The 24,513-nt window shown below is 38.3% G+C and overlaps 1 protein-coding gene across 3 annotated transcripts in view; it reads left to right on the top strand.

Moving 5' to 3' along the window:
- Positions 1 to 24,513, top strand: part of ABCA12 (ATP binding cassette subfamily A member 12) — a 217,092-nt gene that overhangs the window by 95,035 nt on the left and 97,544 nt on the right. For all 3 annotated transcript variants that reach the window (XM_044241547.1, XM_044241546.1, XM_044241545.1), the window contains exons 4-7: positions 7,268 to 7,421; positions 17,512 to 17,603; positions 20,692 to 20,789; positions 23,444 to 23,629. In XM_044241547.1, the coding sequence (XP_044097482.1) occupies positions 7,268 to 7,421; positions 17,512 to 17,603; positions 20,692 to 20,789; positions 23,444 to 23,629 (530 nt within the window). The remainder of the gene's footprint in view (positions 1 to 7,267; positions 7,422 to 17,511; positions 17,604 to 20,691; positions 20,790 to 23,443; positions 23,630 to 24,513) is intronic.

The raw sequence follows: 24,513 nt of genomic DNA, 5'->3' as shown, positions 1-24,513 counted from the left end.
AATGGGCATCACCATTGCCCTGCCTATCCTATAGGATGGTCTTAGGGCTTGTATGAAATGGTCATTGTTTAATTCTTGAAAAAAACAGGACTTTTTTTTTTCTTACCAATGTTTTGCCATTTATTTTCAAACATACACTACTTGTGTACATAATATTTCTGATAATTTAGGAAAACAAATGACTTCTATATGCATCTTATATAATAAAAGTGTGATGAGCTTTGAAAGTAGGTGGTCTCTCTCTGTGTCTTTCTCTATCTCTTTGTGTCTTTCTCTCACACACACGCATAACCTAGAAATAAATTTTTTAATGTTTAAATGAAATATTTCTTATTTTAAAAAAATTGAAGGATGACCCTTACTTAGCACCTTCCTCAGGGCCAGATACTCAGTGTCTGTTTGGTAAATATTCATTGTACAGATAGGGGATGGAGGGATTCTCTCTGTGGATAGTAATTTCTACGGTATCTGATATTATCGATGTCAGTGTGTACTCACTATATTTTTAAAGAAACTGAGACCTAAATGGCCTATAATAAGTATTACTGGTTTTATCAGTATTGATTTACCCATTCTTACAAGGCACATAAATATAATGCAGTATTACCCATTGTACTTACTATCAATTGAACTTACTGTATCCATGGTTAGCTATTGAACTTATGGTAATATGGGATAAAATTTGCTATAAATAATAAAGATAAAGGTGGATATTATGTTAAAATCCTAAATCATGCAGGCTTCCTGTGACCTTCAGGGGTTCATTCATTCATTCATTCATATCGTTAATAATTGCTAGCACTGTGCCAAGCATTGTGTTCAGTACTATGTAAGGGTTTTTCATTCTTTCGAGTAGCTTATTCTTTATCTAGTCTCTCAAGAAGTACAATTTTATTGAGCTCATGACTTTACCTGAAGATTCAAAGTCATACCAGTATTATACCCTAGGCTAAAGTCTCTCTGGTCTGCAAAGATTTAAAAAAAAAAAAAAGAAGAAAGAAAGAAAGAAAGAAAAGCAAACCCACATTCAGAGGGATTAGAATCAGGAAGCACTAACGTATTTGAGTTTACCTAGTGATGAGTGAAGAAACAGGACACCTCCCCTCAGGGATCCGTTCTCTCCTCCAAATGGAAAGGGCCTGTGAAGAACAAGGACAGCCCTATGGGTTCCTGATATAACTTCAGGTAATGATTTAAAAGGCTAGGTTTATGCCATTTATATTCTTAATTATATCTTTAAAGATGTTATTGAGAATGAAATTTGCTGAAAAACTGTAAGAAGAATAAAAAGACTTTACTAGATTATTACAAATATCCTTCTGAGATTCATTTCCCTTCTTATACTTTCTTTATTCTTTTTTTTTTTTTAAAGATTTTGTTTATTTACTTGACAGACAGAGATCACAAGTAGGCAGAGAAGTAGTCAGAGAAGCAGGCAGAGAGATAGGAGGAAGCTGGCTCCCTGCTGAGTAGAGAGCCTGATGCGGGGCTCGATCCCAGGACCCTGGGATCATGACCCGAGTCAAAGGCAGAGGCTTTAACCCACTGAGCCACCCAGGTGCCCCCTACTTTCTTTATTCTTATCTGGTTATTTCTTTATAGGTGATTTTCTAGATCCACTTGTCTCATTTTGTACTCTTGTCATGATGAGAAATTTTCGTGGTGTTTCATGAGGAGACTTACCATTTAATCGATCAGAAGGCCTGATAACATATTCTGCTAATGTGACCCTTTATCTAAAAAGTTAAGAAAACTATAACACCCCAAATGAATAACTTCATATTTTTAAAAAGTAAGAATTTCCTTCCAAGGTACATCATTCATTTCTTTACTGGGGCAAAGACCAAATTCCTTTTACCTGGAAACACAAAATATCATCTGGGTTGGGTTCTGACCAGCCTTGAGGAAAACACAAAGAAACACAGTGGAAGTTCTCCAATATCTGTCATTATTATAATATCTACAAAGGTCACCAAGGTAGCCTACAGAATGCTTCCTCAGCCTAATGATGTCAAATGGAAGCAACTTCATGATTGAAAAGACTGTGCCATTTCTTTCTTTAATAATACGGTAAATAGAAAACATTTGGATCGTGCCAGTGAGCAGCAGGCTCCTGAATTTATTATGGAAGGAGGCAAAAATCCTCCTGTAGAGGTGAAAAAGGGACAGAAGTAAAGGAAGATTTGGGGGGAAATACGCATTCTTGGCTGTACCAGTGAGTAAAGAGGTATGGGAGTTGGTGAAGGGAATAGCAGAAGAAAGAGAAAAAAGAATTGGAAATTGAGCCAAAAGAGGGGGGTGGTCAGTGGAAAGGAAAGAACAAAAGATTGGAAAATAGAAGAAAGGGGATATTAAGGGATATTAAGTAAAATAGATGAAGGAAGAGAACAAGAAGGATGGGGAAGTTATGAAAATAAGAAGTGAGCAAGATAGGAGAGGAAGAGGGACAAATACAAGAGGTCATTCCCCCCACGGGTCAGCAAACTAGAGCCTGTAGGCCAAAGCTAGCCTGTTGCCTTTTTTGTAAATCAAATTTTATTGGAAAATAATCAGGCCCATTAATAGGCACACTATCTACGGCTGCTTTCATACTACATATATTTAGTAATGTGATGGGTACAGTTGAGTCTCACAGCTAATAAAGTTTCACTATCTGACTCCCCTGCAAAAGTTTGTGGTCTAATCCTGTTGTTGGCAAACTTGAGTGTGCATCAGAATTACCAGGAGGGCATGTTAAAATAAAGATTCCTAATCCCCTTCCCCAGAGTTTCTGATTAAGTAGATCTGGGGTGGGATCTCACATTTTTATTTCTAGTAAGTTCCCGGGTGGTGCTGATGCTGTTGGTCTAGGACCTGTGCTTTGAGGACTAGTACTCTAACCTTTGTATTATGTCATATGTCACACAAATACTGTCTGATGAAGGAATTTTAAGAAAGGGAAAGGAAAACCAAACCTGATCCCCCTTTTAGGTTAACAGAGATGTGTAGGTTGATATCACAATTCTTTACAGAGTATTTTTTTAATTCTTTTTTTTTTTAAGATTTTATTTATTTATTTGACAGACAGAGATCACAAGTAGGCAGGGAGGCAGGCAGAGAGAGAGAGAGGAGGAAGCAGGCTCCCTGCTGAGCAGAGAGCCTGATGCGGGCCTCGATCCCAGGACCCTGAGATCATGACCTGAGCCGAAGGCAGTGGCTTAACCCACTGAGCCACCCAGGCGCCCTATTTTTTTAATTCTTAAGCTGAATCTTTTTATAACACCAGTTTCATTCTTAAAACAATGAAAACCGAATCTGATTTAGTTAAAAGCTTAGCTAATTGGTGGGCTATTCCTAAAAATGCTTTGTAGTTTGGTTTGATTCAACTCCCTGAAATAATGTTGGAATCTGTCAGTGTTACATTATGTAGGTAATGTTGACTGTGTCCCTTTTATGAGAATAACCTCTCCCCACCCGTGGGAGGTTGCTCAGACTACTTCACTGCCTCTGCATGGAGCCCCTAAGAAACTAAACCACAGGTGAATTGGGATCTTGCTTATTACTCACCCTCCTCACTTTCAGGATATGCCAGTCTTCTGGTGCCAATTTCCCCGTGGAATTGCAAGTTCTTCGATTCTCTTTCTCCTGGAGATAGTCATAAATGTCCTGAGTATAAGACCTTTGGGAATCATGAAGCCAAGGAATTTATCTTGCCTTAGCCTCCATTCCAAGCCCCCAAGATCTGTTTTTCTTTCTCCTTACACGTAGTGCTGTGGTTTGCATAGTTATGATCTTCCTCTACCTTTGTCCTTAAATCTGTGCTCTGGCTGTGAATCTGGGCAACCAGTTTTTAGCTCTAATTTGCATGCTCAGTGCTTGCTGCACGGAAGTCCTGTGAGGGATAGAGAAATGTTTCTCTTTTTTCCTGCATCCTAGCATTTACAGATATAAAGAGAAACATGATTTTGGAACCTGAATGTGCCAGAGACACCTTCAGAATAGAATGAGTTCAACTTACAATCAGCAGCTCTTTAAAACCTGTGATGGTTTGATTCTACCCTTGCTCTGAGTGGTTACTTCCTGGCATACACGTAACTGAGATGGGCAGAAGATGGGAGGGGTGGGGGGAGAAATCCATTTTTCCGCACAAGAAAACCACTAGATAAAGTCGAATTATATTTAATTCTGACTTGTTAGTTTTAGAGAATCTCCAGATGATGTGGAAAGTTGCTATGTATGAGAAACTGTATTACGGATATCAAAGAAGGATGTGACATAAGTGTATGTCACATGCCTTCCATGTTACAGTGAGTAGGTGGACGCTTAGTAAATCAGTGATTGTTATTGCAACAGTCTTCCTTGTCTTAATGAGTGCATGGTCCTTAGTTAAAAGGTGATGGTAAAATAAATCACACGGGCAGTCCATGCTGTGCCTGGCACGGTGTTTACTATAAATGCACACACCCAAGCCAGTGCCTCGTTTGCATGAACCCATTGTAACAGGTTACATATCACTTGTCAGAAAATCCGTGTGAAGCATGAACTGTCTGTACTTTGAACATTGTAGGGACTTTAAAAAAGTTTTTAAAGCAACTCTACGATGAATTTTCTTATAAAGTAGGCATAGCTGTAGTAATAGCAGTGAGGAATCTTGTGGATTTAAACGCTTCCAAATGCCTCTCTAATAACTGATTTGTCATCAATGCCAGAGAAACTAAAACTGGATGTCATGTGCCACCTCCTTTCAGATCTTCTTCCCAGGATGTCTTTTCCCTTTTTTCCCCTTTTCTTCCTGTTGTGTTACAGCTTCCCATGAGCTGTTGTTGTTAACCAGCACTGCTTGGCTCAGCTGTTCCATCACCGCAATAAAGGGCCTACAGCAAAGGGGTCATCCACTTCCGTTCTCCTGCTATCTGCTCTTCATTCAAAGGACCCACTGCATGTGTTTGAGGTCAGACAGGAATGAGAGCATTTGCAGACCCACACTCTGGGAGAGCGGCTACCGTTGGGATGTGTGGTAGGGTAGATCACCATTAGTGGTGAAATTTCCCTGCAGAGTTGTAAAGGTCTTGCTGTATGCCGTCTACTGTGGCAGAATTTTGATAGAGGGGTGATGCAAAAGGTTAACGGGCAATTTGACTGCTCTTTCCAGCTCATTCAGGGAATTGTACTACAGTGAAAACAGTGAAGGTCCACTTCCCAGTGAAGTTTTCACTGGGTTAAATGTTAGGAGAGACGCTGGTCTTTCTGGTGTCAGAAAGGGGTGCAGCTTAGGAGGTCGTTGTGGTTAGTTTGGTGGATTTAAGGTTTTTCCAATGTCTTCTGAATTTCAAAAATTTTAATTCATACCAGTCTTATTTCATGTATTAGTTTCCTATGGCTCCTCTAACAAATTACCACAAACTTAGTGTCTTACAAACACCACCAGTTAACTGCCAGTGGGGTTGGGGGATGGGTACAATCGGTGAAGGGGATTAAGAGTACAAATTCCAGTTATAAAATGTCGGTCATGGGATGTAAAGTACAATGTAGGGAATATAGTCAACAATATTGCAACAACTTGGTGTGGTGACAGATGGTGACTGGACTTCTTGTGGTGATCATTTCATAATGTATATAAATGTCGAATCGCTGTGTTGTATCCCCGAATCTAATTTAGTACTGTGTGTCAGCTCTCCTTCAGTTTAAAAACCCATCAACTTCTTATTTTATCCTTCTGCAGATGAGACGTCTAAGATTTAGTCTTAATGGGTTAGAAGTTAGGGTATCCGCAGGGCTACATTTCTTCCGGAGGCTCTAGGCGGATTTGTGTCCTTACCTGTCCTAGCATCTAGAGTTTGCCTGCTTTCCTGGTCTTCTGGCTCCTTCCTCCATCTTCAGAGTCAACAGTACACATCTTCCAACCTCTCTCCTTTTTTGCCCTCTTTACTTCTGGCCAACTTGCTTATTTCCCCTTCCCCTTTATTTCCAATTTTCTGTAGGTAGAGCTGTATTTAAGTTACTTAGATCAAATTTCTACCTGTTACTCTCCCTGCTTATATATTAATGCATATGCAACCTTGTTGCTCTTAGTATTTTCTTGTTGTTTAACCTTTCCTCTTTCTTGTTATAATGAAAACAGACTTGTATGGACATCTTTTTTGACAGATTCGTGAGGAAGTTAAGGTTTTGCTTTTTAGTTTTGGTGTGGAATTACTCTTACAGTGTCTAAACCTGCCTTTTTAAAAAAGTTCATTGTCTCTCTCCATATTCTCCCATAAAGAGGAGCCTAGTATTTTAATATTAGACCTAATTGCAAAAAGGTTTGTGCTTTACAGTTTGCCTGTTTCTTGACACGTATATGCCATCATATTTTACAAAGCAAATGTTGCAGTGAAGCTTACAAAACCTTTTACTCTTGAAGTTTTTGTTTTCTGTGATCTTAATTTGGAGAATTTATTTATTCCATTATTACTGGTTTTTAAGTAGGAAAAAATATTGTGTGACTAGGATAATTAATCCTATTTATATTATGTTGAATTTTGAGGAGACCAAAAATATTTCCTGGTATCTGGAAGACTAGCTGCATTTATAATGACTTTGATAACAAAAGAAGACATGTACATTGTGGGGAAAAGTAGTTACTATATAGTTAAACAAAAATAAAGTGAAATATATCTCCAGGGGGGAAAAAGAAAAGAAAAGAAATATATCTCCAAGGAAATCCCCCCAGGTTTTTCAGTTTGTTTTGTTTTATTCTGAGAGAGAGAGATAGCAAGAGAGAACATGAGCAGGGAAGAGAGGAGGAAGCAGGCTCCCCACTGAGCAAGGAGCCTGATGTGGGGCTCCATCCCAGGACCCTGAGATCATGACCAAAGCCAAAGGCAGACACTTACCTGACTGAGCCACCCTGGCACCCCTGTTCCAGATTTTTAAATACACATATATTTATATATTTCTTAAAGATTATAACTTTTCGGGTCATGCTGTTTTCTGATCTCATTTTAATTGGCAAGATATTATAAATATTTTCTGTATTACTTGATAACATCTTTAATAGCTGCATTGTGTTTTATCATATGGTTATACAGTGATTTATTTTTAAAACACTCTAGCAGACATTCTTGCAGCTAATTTCAGGAAAAGAAATTAGTAAGGCAGCAGTCATTTTTACATCTTTTGATGCATTAGTGGACCCGGACAGTCATAATCCAGAAGGTAATTTCACAAAACAGTTACTACACTTCCTTCCCATCCAAGGCAAATGCCATAGCGATGTAATTTTTGTGTTTTGTTTTTTTAATTTCAGGTTACCTTGCACCTCGAAACCTTCCTAGTACCGGCTTCTTCCCATTCCTGCAAACCCTACTCTGTGACACAGACTCTAAATGCAAAGACACGCCCTATGGGCCAAAAGATCTGCTTCGTAGGAAAGGAATTGATGATGCGGTATTGAAAGACAGGTAAGGGCTCTTCCCAAGTGTGTTCAGTTGTTTTGAGAGATCAGAATTTGTTTACTTCTGAGAGATTCAGGAAGCCCTCCTGGGTTAGATGTATGACTTTATTTTCTATCTGCGAATGTGGTGATCTAAATAGGAATGAAAGAACAAGTTGGGTACACACTGAAATTACCATGTTTATGTGGGATTTAACATAATCTATTTTGGATGGATTACCCAAGCTTTGCTTTTAAATTGGGTGGCCGAGGCATTCCTCCCTCAGAGATTCTTTATTCCACCTCAAATTGTCAGTGACACATTGTCCTAAGCTTGATCACAAGCTTCAGATACAGGGCAGTATTAGGGGCATTATCTTCTGGAAGCATGACTTATTTGTATTACTCTATGTGGTACTTCCCGATGTCATGGAAACCCAGGAGATGCAAATAAGGAAATTTAAGTTTTAGAAATTGGGGTGCCAGGGTGGCTTAGTTAAGCGTCTGACTTCTGCTTGGGTTGTGATCTTGGGGTCCTGGGATCAAACTCCCTATCTGGCTCTGCACTCAGTGGGGAGTCAGCCTGTCCCTTTCCTTCTCTCTCTGCCCCTTGCCCACTCATGCTGTCTCTCTCTCTCTCTCAAATGAGTAAATAAAATCTTCAAAAAATAAAGGAATAAATAAAATTCTAGAATTCAAAGTAATAAAATTAAAAGTATACTTAATAAATAACAACCTTTCAATGAGATTAATGTGTCCTATTTCTTGGTGTGAGAGGCAACTGAAGAATAAAGATAATCTAGACCATTACCTAAGAGACTCCCAGGAACCTACCTATCTGTAGAACTGAAAACAGTATTCTTATCTGAGTCGACCATGAGATAATTCTGGTTAGAGATTTTTTTTTTTAAGTGTTTCTCAAGGAAGGATTATATTTATCTCTAATCAGAGATCCTTGCTTCCAAAATTGTAATTTAACTTCCTTGACATTTAACACCATTTCTCTGTTAATATCACCATGATTTTAGTCATCAAATAATGTCGGTGATACTTTGAGAGAGAGCAACTGCGAGCTGTTTAGCATAAAATACAAACATACCGAAAATTGTCATGGGCAGTGGCTCAGAAAACAATTGTGGAGTTGCTAATTCACCTTGGTTTTGTTGTTTCAATAAGTTAATGAGTCTGAATCCTTAAAACACTCTGATGTTCCTTCATTCATTTATTAATTTCTTTAATAAATAATGACTGAGACGTTTCTATGTATCAGGCACTATTCTAGGTACCATGACACAAATGTGAATCGGACAAATCCTCTACTCCTTCGTTACTTGCATTCTAATGGAAAGTAAGCAAAAAAATGAGCAAAGAAATAAATAGCCTAATTACCGATAATAACAATTGTGCTAGAAAAAGAAGAAAGCAGGTTAAGGGCTAGACTTTGAAAGGTAGGAAGTCAGTAGGGTGGCAAGGGAAGGCCTCTGCTAGCAGGTGGCATTTGGGTAGAGACCAGAAGGGCTGGGAAGAGACCAGCAACAGCAGATGAAGACAGTGTTCCAGGCAGAGCAGCGGCAAATAACCCTCAGGTGGTGGGTGATAAACCTGACCATTTAGGGGAACAGAAAGTTGGCTAAGGTTGCTAAAACATAGTGAGAGATGATACGAGGGGTGGGGAATATGTCGAACAGACACACAGGAGACAGAGTAAGCAGGAAAAGGGAAGGGATTTGCATTTTATTTTTAGTATAATGAGAAGCCATTGGAAGGTGTTAAGCAGGGAGATGACATGAATATATTATGTATGAAACCAGCATGTTGTAAGTGTATGCAAGCATTACCTCAGCCAATACCTGCATTACCTCTGCAAGGGAACCAAAAGCTAACGAGAGCCTGTGCCCTCTTGCGTAATCAGAGGAGAGCGGAGATGGAAGCATGACATCTTGGTTGTTCAGCTAGTTCATAGACGGTCTGTGTGTCCCCATGTGAGTGGTGAATTAGGAGGGATCTCTGCCTATGTCCTAATAAGGAAGGGAAGATATTAAAGCAGTCACCGTTAACGGGAAAGAGTGCACAAAGAGGATCAGAAGGTGCTAAAGGAAGACACCTTCCATATTTAAAGCAGAGAGAGCTCTCAGATGGAGTAATCAGGTAGATCTTCATGAAGGGGCTAGGCAGACATAGGAAATATTAATGTCTTTTATGAACAAATAGGGTTGCAGCTCTACCTGGGGCTGTCAACTTTCTTTCTTTTTTTTTTTTTTTGCATGAAGAACCAAGTTACTATGAGGGGAATTGTTATCAATGTCTAAGACTATAAATGAACCTTCCCAAAAAGGAGTACTTTTCTGTTGACATCATAGAGAATCACACTCCCTAAGATGAGTCACTGAGTTAGTTTTGGGACTAGAATTAAAGTGCAGCTTTATATTATCCTCAGTTGATGATTCTCTAGGCAGATGACCATGTGCCCTTTTTTTATTTTATTCTAACCCCTAGGTAGTTTTTCTAGCCCAAACTGTATACTGCTGTATATTCAGTATTTTCTCTGAACTACGAAGTAATTGGAACTTAATTTAGAAAATAATGTACAATAATAAAATTGCATTAATGATATTTCCCGCCATGCTATTAACTTTTATGGTTTATACGGCCATGCAGTGAAACTGGGGCATGGCTACTGGGTAAGTGGTTCCACTAAATTGCTTCCCTTTGGTAAAGGAAGGTTTACCAGCATAGCTTCATTAAGAAACAAAACTGTCTTCTTTTTCTGCTTTGCAAGTGCAGGGAAGAAAATGCCATCTTTGGCCTCATCAAAAGAGGCTCACCATGTTTATCTTAATAGACCGCTCTTCTTAAAGACGTGATCACGCTGCTGCCTCTGCATGCTGGCGAGTCGCCCAGGGTTGTGATGTTTTTGCATCGGCACCAGCCCCCTGTTATTAAATGCATACTTCTTCAGGCATTAGCTTCAGGATCAGGTGCTTGAAAATAAAAATCCGACACCATACTCAGCATCAACTCTAACTAGCTGTCTGGAAAAAGAAACATTACATTGATGGGTTTTCTTGCTCATTTGTACAACTGATGATCCAATATCACAGGACTTACCCTGGGGTCCTTCCTCCCTCTGCACTGCCTTGAAGAATCTATAGGAACAGTGGGAGCCCCTGGCTGAGCCATCGTTCACACAGCTAGTGAGCAGTGAACATTACCCTCCAGAGCGCACAGGGTCATGATTTGGAGAAGTGCTTCAGCATTCCTGAGAATCCCGTGGGAGAATTGCCTCCGTGGATTTGCTTTGTCTGTCATGCTGACACACCTCATGACCTGTGGTTTCCAAACTCATAGCTCTGCTCATGTTGGCTTAGATGGAACTTCTAATAGAGTTAACCTTACGTTATTCAATAATTGAGTAAAATTATTCAAATATAATTTATTGGTTTTTTTTTAAGATTATTTAATTTTTTGAGAGAGAAAAAGTGCCAGTGCAGGGAGGAGCACAGGGAGAGGGACAAGGAGACTTGGCACTGAGCGTGGAGCCTGATGTGGGCCTCGATCTCCCAACCTTGAGATCATGACCCAACCTAAAATTAAGAGTTGGATGCTTAACTGACTGAGCCACCCAGGTGCCCCCAGGGATAATTTTAAAATGCCAAGGCTTTTGTTTAGTACTGGAGAAACGGACCTAAATATACTCACTGGAATATAAGGTAAATGGAAGTAGAATAGATGTGTGTCCTCATTTGACGACACGGATGACAGGGAATGTATAAGTCACATACTGTATTAACTTCAGAGTAATTTATAACCATTTAGTAACCACTTTAGAATCATTTAGTCATGCAAAAATAAAGGGTTAAAGTTTAATCTGTCAAAAAGCAAAGTGGGAGGAAATGTTAACTGCCATGTAGGCAAAACTGTTAATTCACCGTGTAAGAATGTATTGAATGTGTACTGCGTGCTGGAGACTGAGAGTCAGGGCAGGTACGAAGATGAAAACGGCATGTCCTATGCTGTATACAAACCTACAGTCAAGTGGGAGAAAGAGACAGACAGGTAAGCAGGTGAGTTACCATATAACATGGTAAATGTGATGAGTGTTTAGGTCTCACTCTGCCCAGAACATAAGACAACATATTCCAATAACAATATGTTATTGGAAAGGTGAGGGGTTTGGGTGGGGCAATGTCAGGAGAGTTCTCCAGAGGCCTTTAAGGATGTGATCATTAAGGACAGAGAGGGTGGTGGATCCCAGACTAGATGAAGCTGTGTTTGAGACAGGCCACAGAGCAAGAATCCCAGAGTTTAATGAAAGAGAAATAAATAGAGGCTCTTGCATAGCTTGAAGGAATAGGCAAATAGTGATAGAAAAAATTGTAAGTGTTGTGTTAGTAGTGTTGCCAGATTAATCAGCCTGTTTCAGGACTAGTAGAACATCCTTTGTGTAGGATCACCTGAAAGATACTGTGATAGTATCTCCCCCATATTCTGTTTGTTTCTGATACACATCTGGCCCCTGAGACATTGCCTCATCTGTCCATCATAGTAACTTTAAAACCGTTTAGAAATGTATTCAGATATACATCTCCAAAGTCCCTCCTAAGAATATTAAAGATATCTTAGGATGGAGGAACATATCAAGACATTTTTAAATCTCAACATCTTAACTGATAAAGATTTTTGGATTGGCTAGTGGGCCACCTAGAAAAGAAGTGTATTTTGAACATGAGCAGGCAGGGATTATCTCTGAAGCATTGATGACCCTGGGAGAATGAACATTAGGATGAAATAGAAAACAATGAAAAAAAATTAAGATTTTTCTGTGAATGACATCTGCTTGAGGGTAGCCAGGAAGGACAGCTGCATCAAATCAGTAGGGGAGCTTCCGTGGCATTCAGTGCCCTTATTTGTACCTAAAAGTCCGTGATGAATGTCGTCTGAAGCTGGGATCAGAACTGGCCTAGAGCACATCTCACATCTTCTTTCCAGGTGTCACTGTGTGATTATTCTAGGGAAAAAGGGGAAAAAATATAAAATGCTTAACTAACCCTTGGAGGCAAAAAAGAATGTCAGAATTTTCTTTCTAGGACTTGCCATATGTGTCTTCCCTAAAAGCAATTCTTTTTATAGACAGAATTTACCATGGTACACATGGATACCACCTACACAGGTAATCTTTCCCACTCACAGGAAATAGAGAGACATACAGTATGAGTGCATAAATCCTACCATTATAATGATATCTATAAATGTGACATTTCACAAATGTTACTGTTGGTAGACATGTCTGAGAAGACGTAAAATCTACTCTGGGCCTAGTTTCCCTTCCAGTATCTTAAATGTAACATTTGAATCTGAGCTATTTTTTTTATTGAATTCCATTCCAAAAGAGGGACCTATAAATGCCACTAAGGCAGAGTCTACTTCTTCAGCATTGTACAGGAGAACCCCTTAGACATCTCCATGGTACTGTACAAATGACTGGGTCCCATAAAAGGTAGTCAACTAAGCCCATGGGCCACTTGGAAATTTAATTCAAGCTTTCTTGCCCCACCTAGAGGGTTGGATTTTCTGGACTCATGTGCGTTTGTGTGCTGGATTCAGGGGGGCTTCTAAGTTTTTACATTTGCTTTAATATTCTTCCCAGAAATATCAGTATTAGATAGATTCTCTGAGACTTCCTCAGAGCTTTTGAAGTTCTTAAATAGGGTTTAGGATTTTTTTTTTTCATTATTTCTTATCCAAGCAACCTCTCGGAAGTTGGAAGAATTTTTTTGAAAACACTTTTTATTTTAATTCAGTTAACTAACATATATTACTGGTTTCAGAGATACTGGTCTGTGATTCATTGGTCTTATATAATGCCCAGCGCTCATTACGTCATATGCCCTCCCTGAATAGGATTTTTAAGCTTCCTGAGTCTGTCCTAGGGAGTGGGAATGGGCAATGAGTCATCACAGAATAAATTCACTTATCTGTAATAGCTTTTTGCAGGGTTTCTCAGCGTCAGCACCATTGCTACTTGGGGCCGGATAATTCTTTGTTGTGCTGTGCATTGTAGGATGGTCAGCAGCATCCCTGTTCTTTAGCACGTAGGTGACGGGAGCACCACCACCCTCCCATTCTGACAATCAAAAAAATACGCCTCCAGTCATTGCCAAATGTCTGCTGGGACAGGGGCCAAAATTGCCACTAGTTGAGAACCGCTCATCTAGGTAAAAGGTTAGGAAAATGTTCAGGGTAGCAAGAGCTTTGAATTAGGGTTGTAATTCTAGACTCTTGCTCTATAAGCACAGATTAGATCTGTGGTTTAGAAGCCCCTATCATGTGTTCTCATTGGCCCCTCTGCATGTCCTTACTTAGCTATTATTTTTAGTGTATTATAATCTCAACTCCATATTTGATTATTCCATTATGTTATATATAGTGGGAATTTAATAAATGTTGGCTAGTTAATCAATGAATATTGTAGGTACAGTGCATGATTATACATTATATAATGTATAACCTGCCATGCCATTCCTGGGTATTTTCTCTTAAAGGACCTTTGGAGAAACAGATATGCAACAATGGAGGGCAAGCTAAGCTATTTAAAAAAATATATGCTTCCTTAGCTATCTGTTCTTCCAAGTGATACTCCTTATTATCTAGTATTCAATGCTTGCCACATGCTAGGCATTCTCCCATCTGTCAGTGCAGTAGACTAGTCTTTTCTGAAGAATTTTACAGCTTAAAAAGGGGAAAACTGATCACCACTACAAATGAAAAACTCCTTTTATAAGTAAACTTATAAATAAATAATAAAATGAAGAAGGGATTACAGAACCCTGGGTAAGATGCTTTGCCTTGTCCTACCTCACTAGCCGACACTTAACAGCTCCAGATCTGTGAATAATAAGGGTACATCCCCTTGGTGTCCAGAGATCTCGAGGTTTCTAGTATTCCAGAGAGATTATATCTGCAGCATAGATGCATAAGAATGGGACTTCAGCTCCATCCTGAAGGCTGTCTGTGTGCCATCATTTTTTGACAGTTAACATTGTAAGTGCCTGTAGTGACAAGGCTCAGACAGACACTGGATAAGCACATCCTGTATAGTACTCACAACTCTGGCAAGGTAGATCATTCCGAATGCAGATGAGGAAGACAATGACTGTGGTGTTTTAGGAAGTGGCAGCGCGGGGATTCCAGAGGTGTTTTCTAACTGGAAGGCACTTTCTGCCACACCCCAGGATTACTGTCTCTTTGTCTTTAATCAGCCATCTGATCTTACGGTCTAGCACCATAGGTGTTTGGAATAAGAAGATGAAGGATACATGGTGCCTGCTTCCAAAGATGTCACTTCCTAAAGTGGGGAAGTGGTAGGAATAGGTACACAAACATAATGCACTAAAAAATCGTTATGAAATAAGTAGGTACTGGGTGCTTAAATTGTCTGAAATCACGGAAAAAGTACTGTTTCTCACCTATCATTCTAAGAAGCATATAGTTCTCTGTCTATAAGTGTTGTGCTAATGAGAAAGTTCAGAGATTATCATTAACTCAGTAGTACTGGCCATCTTCTTGCCCTGCATTAATAATTTCATAGGGACTTAAAATAATTAATTAACTTTGCTTGGGGTGGGGGTAAACTGTTTCAATATATAACCTTAATTCATCTTTTTACCCACAGTGGTGTCTTGTACATTTATTTTCTGGTTTCTGGTTTTAAGAGCTTAAAGACAGTGCTTTCTGCTGTGCAGTGGCTGTGGACGCATGCCATCACACCACATTTTGTAAATGGAAAATAAAACTGGGGAACTTGTAGGCAGTTGAACAGCAAAGCCCACTTGATATCCTGATTTCTCACCCCAACAATAAAGGCACAGCCAGGACACATCCAAGGAGAGGGATCACCTCCCCACTCCTGTTACATGTATGCTTGGGTGATCATGTCACCATGGGTACTTGCTGGTCAAGGATAGGTCCTGTTAGAAGAGAGGCCTCTGTAGTTGCTTGTCCGGAAACAGCCATTTTACTGTTGAGCAGATTGAAACCTGCTGAGCCAGTGGCTTGCTGGGAAAGGGAGGACTTTGTCTTTCTTTGGTCTTTAAAGAATTTTTGAAGGAGTAGTTTTAGGGTGCTTCTCTGAATGTGGGAAGATGGGCAAGATGTCTCTGTCTAGTAGATGCAGCTTCTGCTTCTCTAAACTTAACATTTTCTTAGTTTCTTATCACTTCTTCCATTTTTCTCTCCCACTCCCATTTATTATTCAGTCTCTATTTTCTCTTGCTCCTTCTTTACTCATGTTGATCTTTGTCATTCTCCCTTTGGTTTTTGGTGCTGTCCATATTCCTTAAAATTTTTATGAAGGCACTTTCCCCTTTATTTTCAAAATGTGTTGATATTCAGTAGACTTCCTTACAGTATTTCAAGTCTAACTAAAAAGAAAAAAAATGTTGAGAAAAAGAAAAGTGAACCCGAGACTTTCTCAAACTTTCTAAAACTTCTGTTGAGAAAAGGGAAAATGTACAGGTCAGTTCTTATTTTTATCTGAACGGTTTTCCCATCCAAATAGTCAGCATAAGGAATGTAAAAAGATTTAGGGGAGTACAGTCATGGTCATGAATAATTCAAATATACATTAAGAATGCAGAACTTTTGGAGCAACCAGTGCATTTTATAGAGAATATTGGAAAAACACTAGGGAATGAAAACAAATATCACCTCTTCTTATCATTTTTACTAAGAGGACAAACTTAAAAAAAAAAAAAAATCCCAATTATAAATCACAAAGTACCCTGGAACCATGATTCAGATCTTACTTCTAAAAAGGAGGTTAGGGCGCCTGGGTGGCTCAGTGGGTTAAGCCGCTGCCTTCAGCTCAGGTCATGATCTCAGGGTCCTGGGATCGAGTCCCGCATCGGGCTCTCTGCTCAGCAGGGAGCCTGCTTCCCTCTCTCTCTGACTGCCTCTCCATCTACTTGTGATTTCTCTCTGTCAAATAAATAAATAAAATCTTTAAAATAAAAAAAATAAAAAAATAAAAAGGAGGTTAAATTGAACCACAGCAGTAAATAGAACTTCTTGCTTTTTCACTAGTATATTTTTATATCCATCCTTACATATCTTAAGTAAGTTTTTTATAAACAACTACACCAAATTTACCAATTTTTAGTAATTCCAAAAAGTATTCACATCCAGGCATCAGAACTGATTGCATTCTTGAAATACATACATTTATTTTAGGCAGGCACTTTAGGTATATCAGGTTTTCAAGAAAATGTGATTATCTCCATTTTGATAATCAACTAAACAGGCAGTGAATTTTTATAAAGTAGGTTACTAAAGGTCTAGTAATGTTTTTTTGCAAAAGCTGGTGTGATCACAATGTGTGGGGATTTCTGGCACCACAGTGCTATTATTACCACAGTGATACATTCAGTACAATAAAGGATCTACTTAACTTTGTTATACATGCCTTTAACACCTGTTGCCACCTGTAATGACAACAGCCACAGAACTTGGCATGGACTAGATACTCAATAAATGTGTGTTCTTTCCTTTTTCCTTGAATATATCTTATAAGTATTCAGTTTTGATAGTCTTCAAAATGCCATCTATAATTTAATATATAAAACTTACCTTTCTTTCGAGGTTGACAAATAAGCATACCTTTGTTTCAGTCCCTGAAACATCTTTGGGCTCTTACCTGTTTGGGATCCATCCTCTTTTTAAAAGAGAAAAAATATATATATATATACACACACACACATATAGATATATATATGCACATATATATGTACCTATGTATGCACATGTATCTATAATCTCATGATTGCTTTCACTATTTAGCTCTAATGTCTTTTAAAAATAATTGCCTTTTTATAAGATTAAAGTAAAAATAGCTATTTTAAACCTCATCTAGACCATTTTCTCTGAATAAAAATTTACCTTGTAGGAGATCCTACATATTCACTGGTGTATGGTGCTGTGAGTTCTTCCATTATAATCCTAGAAAGTAGATTAAAAATTTGAAAGTCCTTGGAGAGCCCTGGAATCTGCCAAATGATACACTGCTGTAACTAACTGAAATTAATGTGGGTGAAGTTGTAGAGTTCTTGCTTTTTCTTCACTAGTGAAATTCTGAGAAAGTCATCCAACCTGGAGAAGGACAGTAATTTATCACTCCAGAGCACCAAAGTTCCAGAAAGAAGGCACACATCACCGGGTAAGCTATTCTCTTCTGTTGAGTTTAGAGGGGGCCTCTTGGAACAGCCAGCAAGGTTTAAGCTTTGAAAGGGTTATGCTTTTAACTTTTCAAACAGAGATGGAATGCCTAGAATATTCCCAAGAGATCTAAATGTTTCTTAAGGTTGCCTGAGTGTGGCAGTGCAGTTACGCAAGTTCTTGAGGATAATTGGAAATGAAGTTCTTCCTAAAATACTTTCTAGGAGCAAAAGCTTAGATGGTACTAAATAGGATGTTGAGAACTGCACACTTTGCCAGAATTGGCTAGGGACTCTAACGGTCTGCGATTAGATGATGCTGGGAAGGTTAGAACGCCCAGCAATAAAAGGAAATTACCATTTGCAACGCTACAGATGGACCTAAGGGGTATAACATTAAGTGAAGTAAGTCAGAGAAAGACACATACCGTATGATTCCACTCTTATTTGTAATTGAAGGAAAAAAAAAATGAACAAACAAGGGAGAAAGTGAAACTAAAAAACAGTTGAATACAACTGGTTGTTGCCAGAGGGGAGATGAGTGGGACGGGAGGGGTGAAGTGGATGAAGGGGGTCACTCATCTTGATGAGCAATGAGTCATGTATAGAATTGTCAAATGGCCATGTTGCATACCTGAAACTAATACAACACTGTATGTTAATTGTACTTCAATTTTAAAAAGAGAAAAATGTTACCGGATGAAATCTCAGATTTGCCCAAACTTTTCATTTTACAAATGAGGAATCTGAGGCCCAGCAAAGTTATATGCCCTGTCTAGGCTTATCCATCAGACCTGATTATAGAGCAACAGCCAAACTGGGATTCTTTCTGCTGTTCCTTCCCCTCATTGCTCAGTATCCCAGTCTCTCAGTGGGACTGTAATGCTTCCTTTACAGCGAGGTCAGGAGCCTTCACACTTTAGTGTGCAGCTCTTCTGGCCGAGCTGCCTGAGCCTTATACCAAATAATTCTGTTGCAGATGATCATGAGACACTCATTAAAAGCCATAAATTGGGAATAAGCTCTCAAAACAGCAGGACAGTTTTACATTCATTTAACAAATACTTATTGGATGCCTGCTATCATGTAAGCTCAGACCTATGTCCCGGGGATATTAGGGAACGAAACAAAGATTTCTCTGTATTTGGAATGTGATTGGTGCTGTGGAGAAAAAGAAGTACTGTTAAAAAATGCCATGGCGTATATCAGATTCTGTAACATTTTGTAAGTTGGTGTAGCCACTGTGGAAAACAGTATGGCATTTCCTCAAGAAATTAAAAATAGGAATACTGTGTGATCCAGTATTTCTGCTACTGGATATTTACTCAAATAAAATGAAATAGTAATTGAAAAGATGTATGCACTCCTCTGTTTACTGCAGCATTATTTACAATAGTCAAGACATGGGAGCAGCCCAAGTGTAAGTGTTCACTGATAGATAAATGGATAAAAATGTGGTACACACACACAGATATACACACACTGGGATACTGTGCCACTTTAAAAAAAGGATGAGCTCTTGCCCTTTGCAACAATGGGGATGGACCTAGAGGGTATTATGCTAAGTGAAATAAGCCAGACTGAGAGAGACAAATACCATATGATTTCATTCATAAGTGGAATCTAAATAAAAAAACCCCAAAAACCAAAAAAACCACAAATGAATAGATTAGAATTAGACATATAAATACAGAAAACAGACTGATGGTTGCCAGAGGGAAGGAGGTTGGGGACAGGCAACATAGATGAAGGGATGTGGGAGATACAAGCTTCCATTGATGAAATAAATAAGTCACGCAATAAAGGTCACAGAATAGGGAATAGGGAATAAAATCAATGATACTGTAACAGGGTTTTGTGGTGACAGATGATAGCTACACTCGTGGTGAGCATAGCATAACAGAGAGAGAAGTTGAAAAGTTGAATCGCTATTTTGTACACCTAAAGCCAGTGGAACATTGTATGTGAACTGTAGGCAACTAAAAACAAACAAACAAGAAACCATGACATCAAATAACATTCCAGTGCAAGTTGATGGACCAGATGACAAAAGTCCTGTGTTAATGTAATAGAAATACAGTAGTGATTGGTTCTGAGAACTAATGTTCTGTTGTGAATGATCTGAGGGTATTTGGCTGAGAAGCTTAAAGCACAGTAGAAATAAGATCATAGTGTTGTGGTCCAGTAAGCTTTGCTTTGCTCAGTAGCCACAGATGAGGTTTCTGCCCTGGCTGCTCATCTCACACATGCATTGCCTGATCCAGAGGAATTGGTGGGTAAATTCTCAGCCCCGCAGGCACTGTAACATAACCTAGGCCCTCCTGATAATAGATCACCTTATCTTTGGAAACAAAGATTCCTTGCTGTGAATGTAACGAAGTATCTCTGACCAAAATTCATGAAAGGTAACATACTGGTTTAGTGACCATCCATGCTATAGGTATGAACATAATCTTCTAGCTAATCCTCCTAACCCAGAACACCCTGCCACATCATAAATAGTGCTCGATGAGGCTACTTTGAGAATTACTTAATTAGAATATACTGCAGTTTGGACTAATTGCCTCATCCCATTTATTTGATCTGAAATATCTTTCAGAAAACACTTTGGGGAGGAAAGAATTTATGATCTTAAGCAGGTTTCAGCCTCCCAATTGAGTAATTAAAAGAAAACCATTATCACCAGATGTGCATTGGCAGATCCTTTGAACAGATGTTAGATATGATGGATCTGTAGAGCTGGTAGAAGCACCTCGAATCCTCTAGGCCTGCACAGAAATGATTCACTTTATTAGGCAGTAATATTGGTGATGAAGTTTAATGACATAAACTGGAATGAAAGCAAATGACATCTAAAGTGATTGGAAAAAACCCAAGAGCAGACCAAAACCATCACAGTTTTATGTGAAGAGAAATAATGATGGAATTTGCCATTTTGCCAGCACAAAACTTTCATAGAAGTTGCATATTTGAGTACGTTCTTTCTGTGGGGGATGTCAGGGCACAAGTGATATTTATGGATTCTTACATGAATCTGCCCATTTTTGTGTATCTGTTTAGAATGCTAATCTGTTCTTTCTTCTGTTACAGCCCCAGTATTTCCCAGTCTGAGCTCTGTTTCGGAAAGTACTGGAACAGATACTTTCAATGGTAGTCAAGTCCTTGCCCGGATCCTTAGTTTGGAAAAGGTAATTTCACTCTGTTTTGTAATGGACTGATAATAACTAGCAGTTGAACAAATGCCTCTGAGGTTAATACAAGCATCTCCCAAACAGGAAGAGATTTGGAACACCCCCCCTCCCCCCGCTCCCATCTGGAGTAATATCGCGGGAGGATTCTTTTGTCAGGAGCTCTTCCATCAAAAAGCTTAATTCTCAGACGTTCTGAATTCATTAAGGTCTTGGACTTTTATTTATTTCCCTATTAAGTGCCTTAATCAAACTTAAGATTTTCCTCTAGTAAGAAATAAGGTAGCATTATATATAATCTTCTAATTTTCTGAAATGGAAGAAAAAAAGACATAAGACAGCTGACGAAGCTCTAATATTACACTTGGCTTCCTCATCCATACTGATAATGCCTTTAGAAAATTTGAGCTACGGAAAGTATCTCCCCAAAGTAGTAAAATCCTTCTCTTTAGCATGGTTTGGAGAGCTTACTTATAGATCCTTCTTATTTTCAGATTCCAGATTACAAAAAAAAAAAAAAAAAAAGAAGGTAATAATTTCTATCAGAGGCATAAACTGGCAGCCTGTGAGCTAAATGTGTGTGTGTGTGTGTGTATGCGCGCGCGCAGGGATATTAGGAAATTAAGTTGAACGCCTTTGGGCAGAATGGGTTCCCTTCAGTTGAACACAGTCTCTACTTCTCCTTATTGTCTTTCATTCAGCCAGATTCCTACATTGATTTGGCTGGCCTTTGCTTTATGTGCTCTTCAGAAATTAAAAGAGATTATTTTTCAACATTTGCTAATAGACTTCTCTCTCTTTCACTCACTGTCTCTCTTTGTCTGTCATGCACCCATGCACACTTACGCATTTTAAATCATGTATTCATGTTTCATGCAGTAGACATTTCTTCCATCTGGATGGAACATAGGATATAGGACATAGATTTGACTTCTATTCATACTCCAGTGATCATAACCTCTGCAGCTTAGTATGACTCTGTTCGTTAACCTTTGAATTAACATTCTATATAAGTGAGGCATCTCAGTAAACACGTTTATATAAATAAGCCAAAGGACAATGCAAAAAGGGATTCTAAGAAAGGCATTATTACCCATCAAGGCAATTCTGCCAGTGCTGGCTGAAATATAATAAGACTTTCCCATTCAATCTAGATGTTGAAAGTCTGGTTCTAACAAGAATAATATTTGAGATACCTAAAGCTCCCTGTTTGGCATAGGAAGGCCCCAATATGCTCAGTTAATTCCAATTTAAAGGCTCCCTAAATCTGACCAGTATGTAAATGGGAGGAAGTTACTTTATTCCATTCTATTTCTTCCATATTAGTTCCTAGAAGCACAAAGTCTTCATTGAATCAGTTAAATACTTTAATATCTAGAGTAACAACACTATTCTCAAAAATACTGCTTCACTGTATTGAAACTCCTGAGTTCTCTTTCTCATACGGAATAAAATTTCAGAATTTTGTGACGCAGCACAGAGTCATATATCCAGTGGAGATCAGTCAAAAATGAATTTTCTATGTATAGATACATATTTTTAGAGTAGTTGGAGCAGGGAAAGGTTGTAAAAATTAGGATGACATATTGATGCCTGTGTCAGCAATCTCTCTGATTCCTCTTTCTTTTTCTCTTTACTGCTTTTTGCAACCCTTGCAAAAATGAGTAGAGAAATCATTTTGGAGTGAGTTTATGTGTAATGTTAAGAAAGAGATATGGATGAATGACTGGAAGACTTGGCACTTATAGTATTTCCTAGAATAAGTGGATCCTTTCTTGTTCCATTCACTGAGAAGTTGCATCACAGGATGGCAAAGTATAGCTTTTGTGACATAATATTAAAGGGGAAGGTAAAGTTAATTGGCCCTCACCTCACAGGATTATAAGAATTAATTGTTAGAAAGGACCCATTAAATGTTATAACTGACTATAATTGGCTCTGTAAATACCTAAACAACTTAAAATGGTGAATGTGGTCACTATTATACCTGAAATTGGTGCTGTGTCTGTGACTGGTCTGTCCTGTGAAGTATATGGAGGATTTAGCATTCCATTATGAAAATGCTTTTCAATTATTGCTGTTGTTAATTATATACTTTTATGTGTTTTCATATACACATTTTCTTTTTTTCTTCATATGCATAATTCCTAAGTAAACTATTTGCTTTATAAACGAAACCTAAGTCATGTTGGTCCACTTCTCTAAAAAAAACACTGTGGGTCTTAGATGTCAAAGCTCCTCCTCTCTGGAAGTCCAGAGATTGAGCCAGTTTCCCGATGAAGGGTCACAGATAGGACGCCCAAGTTTGCTGCTAAATGCCCAGGAAAAACTATGGTTTTTAAGTTTGAAGATTTTTGTCAGAAAAGATCTGGTGCATTTAGTTTCTCTGGTCAGAGACAGGAAATTAGTTCAGTTAAACAAATCATGTATGAATAATTTAAAACATAACAATGACAAGAATTACCACATTCATACATTTTCTTGTAACTTTTCATAAATAAACCAAATGTATTTTAGTGTTCTTTTAATAGTAGCTATAATGCGGGGCCTTAAAATGGCTATTGTGAAGGCAAGTCAGTTTCCTTGAAGAGAAGACTATTTTATATCTATATTTATTAACGTTATTATTTCACTCTTCTCACACGTATTTTTAGCTGTTAGAGCAAAATTCAACTTCAGAAGACATACGAAAAGAACTGTGTGAGAGCTATCCAGATTATACTGCTCATTACATCTTCTCTTGGACAACTCTAGGGAAAAACGTTTTTAACAAATTTTGCCTATCCAATATGACCTTTCTAGAGTCTTCTCTCCATGAACTAACAAACCAATTCTCTCAGGTAAGTGTAAATATTTTAATTTGATCAAGACCTCTTAAGCAATGAAAGGAAATGTATTGCTTTCATTCTTAGATCCACAAAGTGATCCAACTTGAGTCAAAGAGTAAGTCCATAGCCCAGATGGGCTGGGTAATACTGACTGGAATATGTGCTCACCCTTGGCATGCCCTCCTTACAGAGATTCACACACAGTATCTAATTCTAAGTCATGTCCGCTTTCCATTTAAAGGTGCAGGATTGAAATGATTACAGTGTTGAAACAAAAATATTGCATTATGGTTATTGTAGACACATTTTTGTAGATGGTTTTGCTCTATGGTGAATGAAGATTATTTCCTCTGTCATATTTAAGTAAGATTACTCAGGCTGTAATGTAAGTTTAATAATTTAACTATTAGAGCCATTAACTCTTAGAAATGAGAATAATGGGTTATCTTCTTAATTTTTCTCACTAACATCATACCTACTATGAAAAGCTGATTTTTGATGAAACAATATATCCCTCTCCTCAAAACATTGCACGTTAGGGACAAGGACTTTATACTGTAAAGTAGTAATAACCACTTCTGTATACTATTCTTAAACTATGGTATGCAAAGAAGTTATCCATAGTCTTCTTTTAATGAAATCCCACATACAATGAACAATCACAAAAACACTCAGAATTTTCTTTAAATTTTATAAACAGGACTAAATGAAAGATACCCACTTCTGATACTTTACTCCTGATTCTCTGAATCTTACTGTAATTTCATTCAGTACAGAATGCTTGAATTACCTTTAGTAATCTGAGCTCTCTAAATGAACCTGATTAGAGACACTGTTCTAATAACCCCTGTTAAACACAGAGCACTTAAAATGCTTTCTAAACAAATTCAGTCATG

The sequence above is a fragment of the Neovison vison genome, chromosome 3 (genome assembly GCF_020171115.1).
Source record: "Neovison vison isolate M4711 chromosome 3, ASM_NN_V1, whole genome shotgun sequence".
NCBI lineage: Eukaryota > Metazoa > Chordata > Mammalia > Carnivora > Mustelidae > Neogale > Neogale vison.
This window is presented reverse-complemented; position numbering and strand designations above follow the sequence as displayed.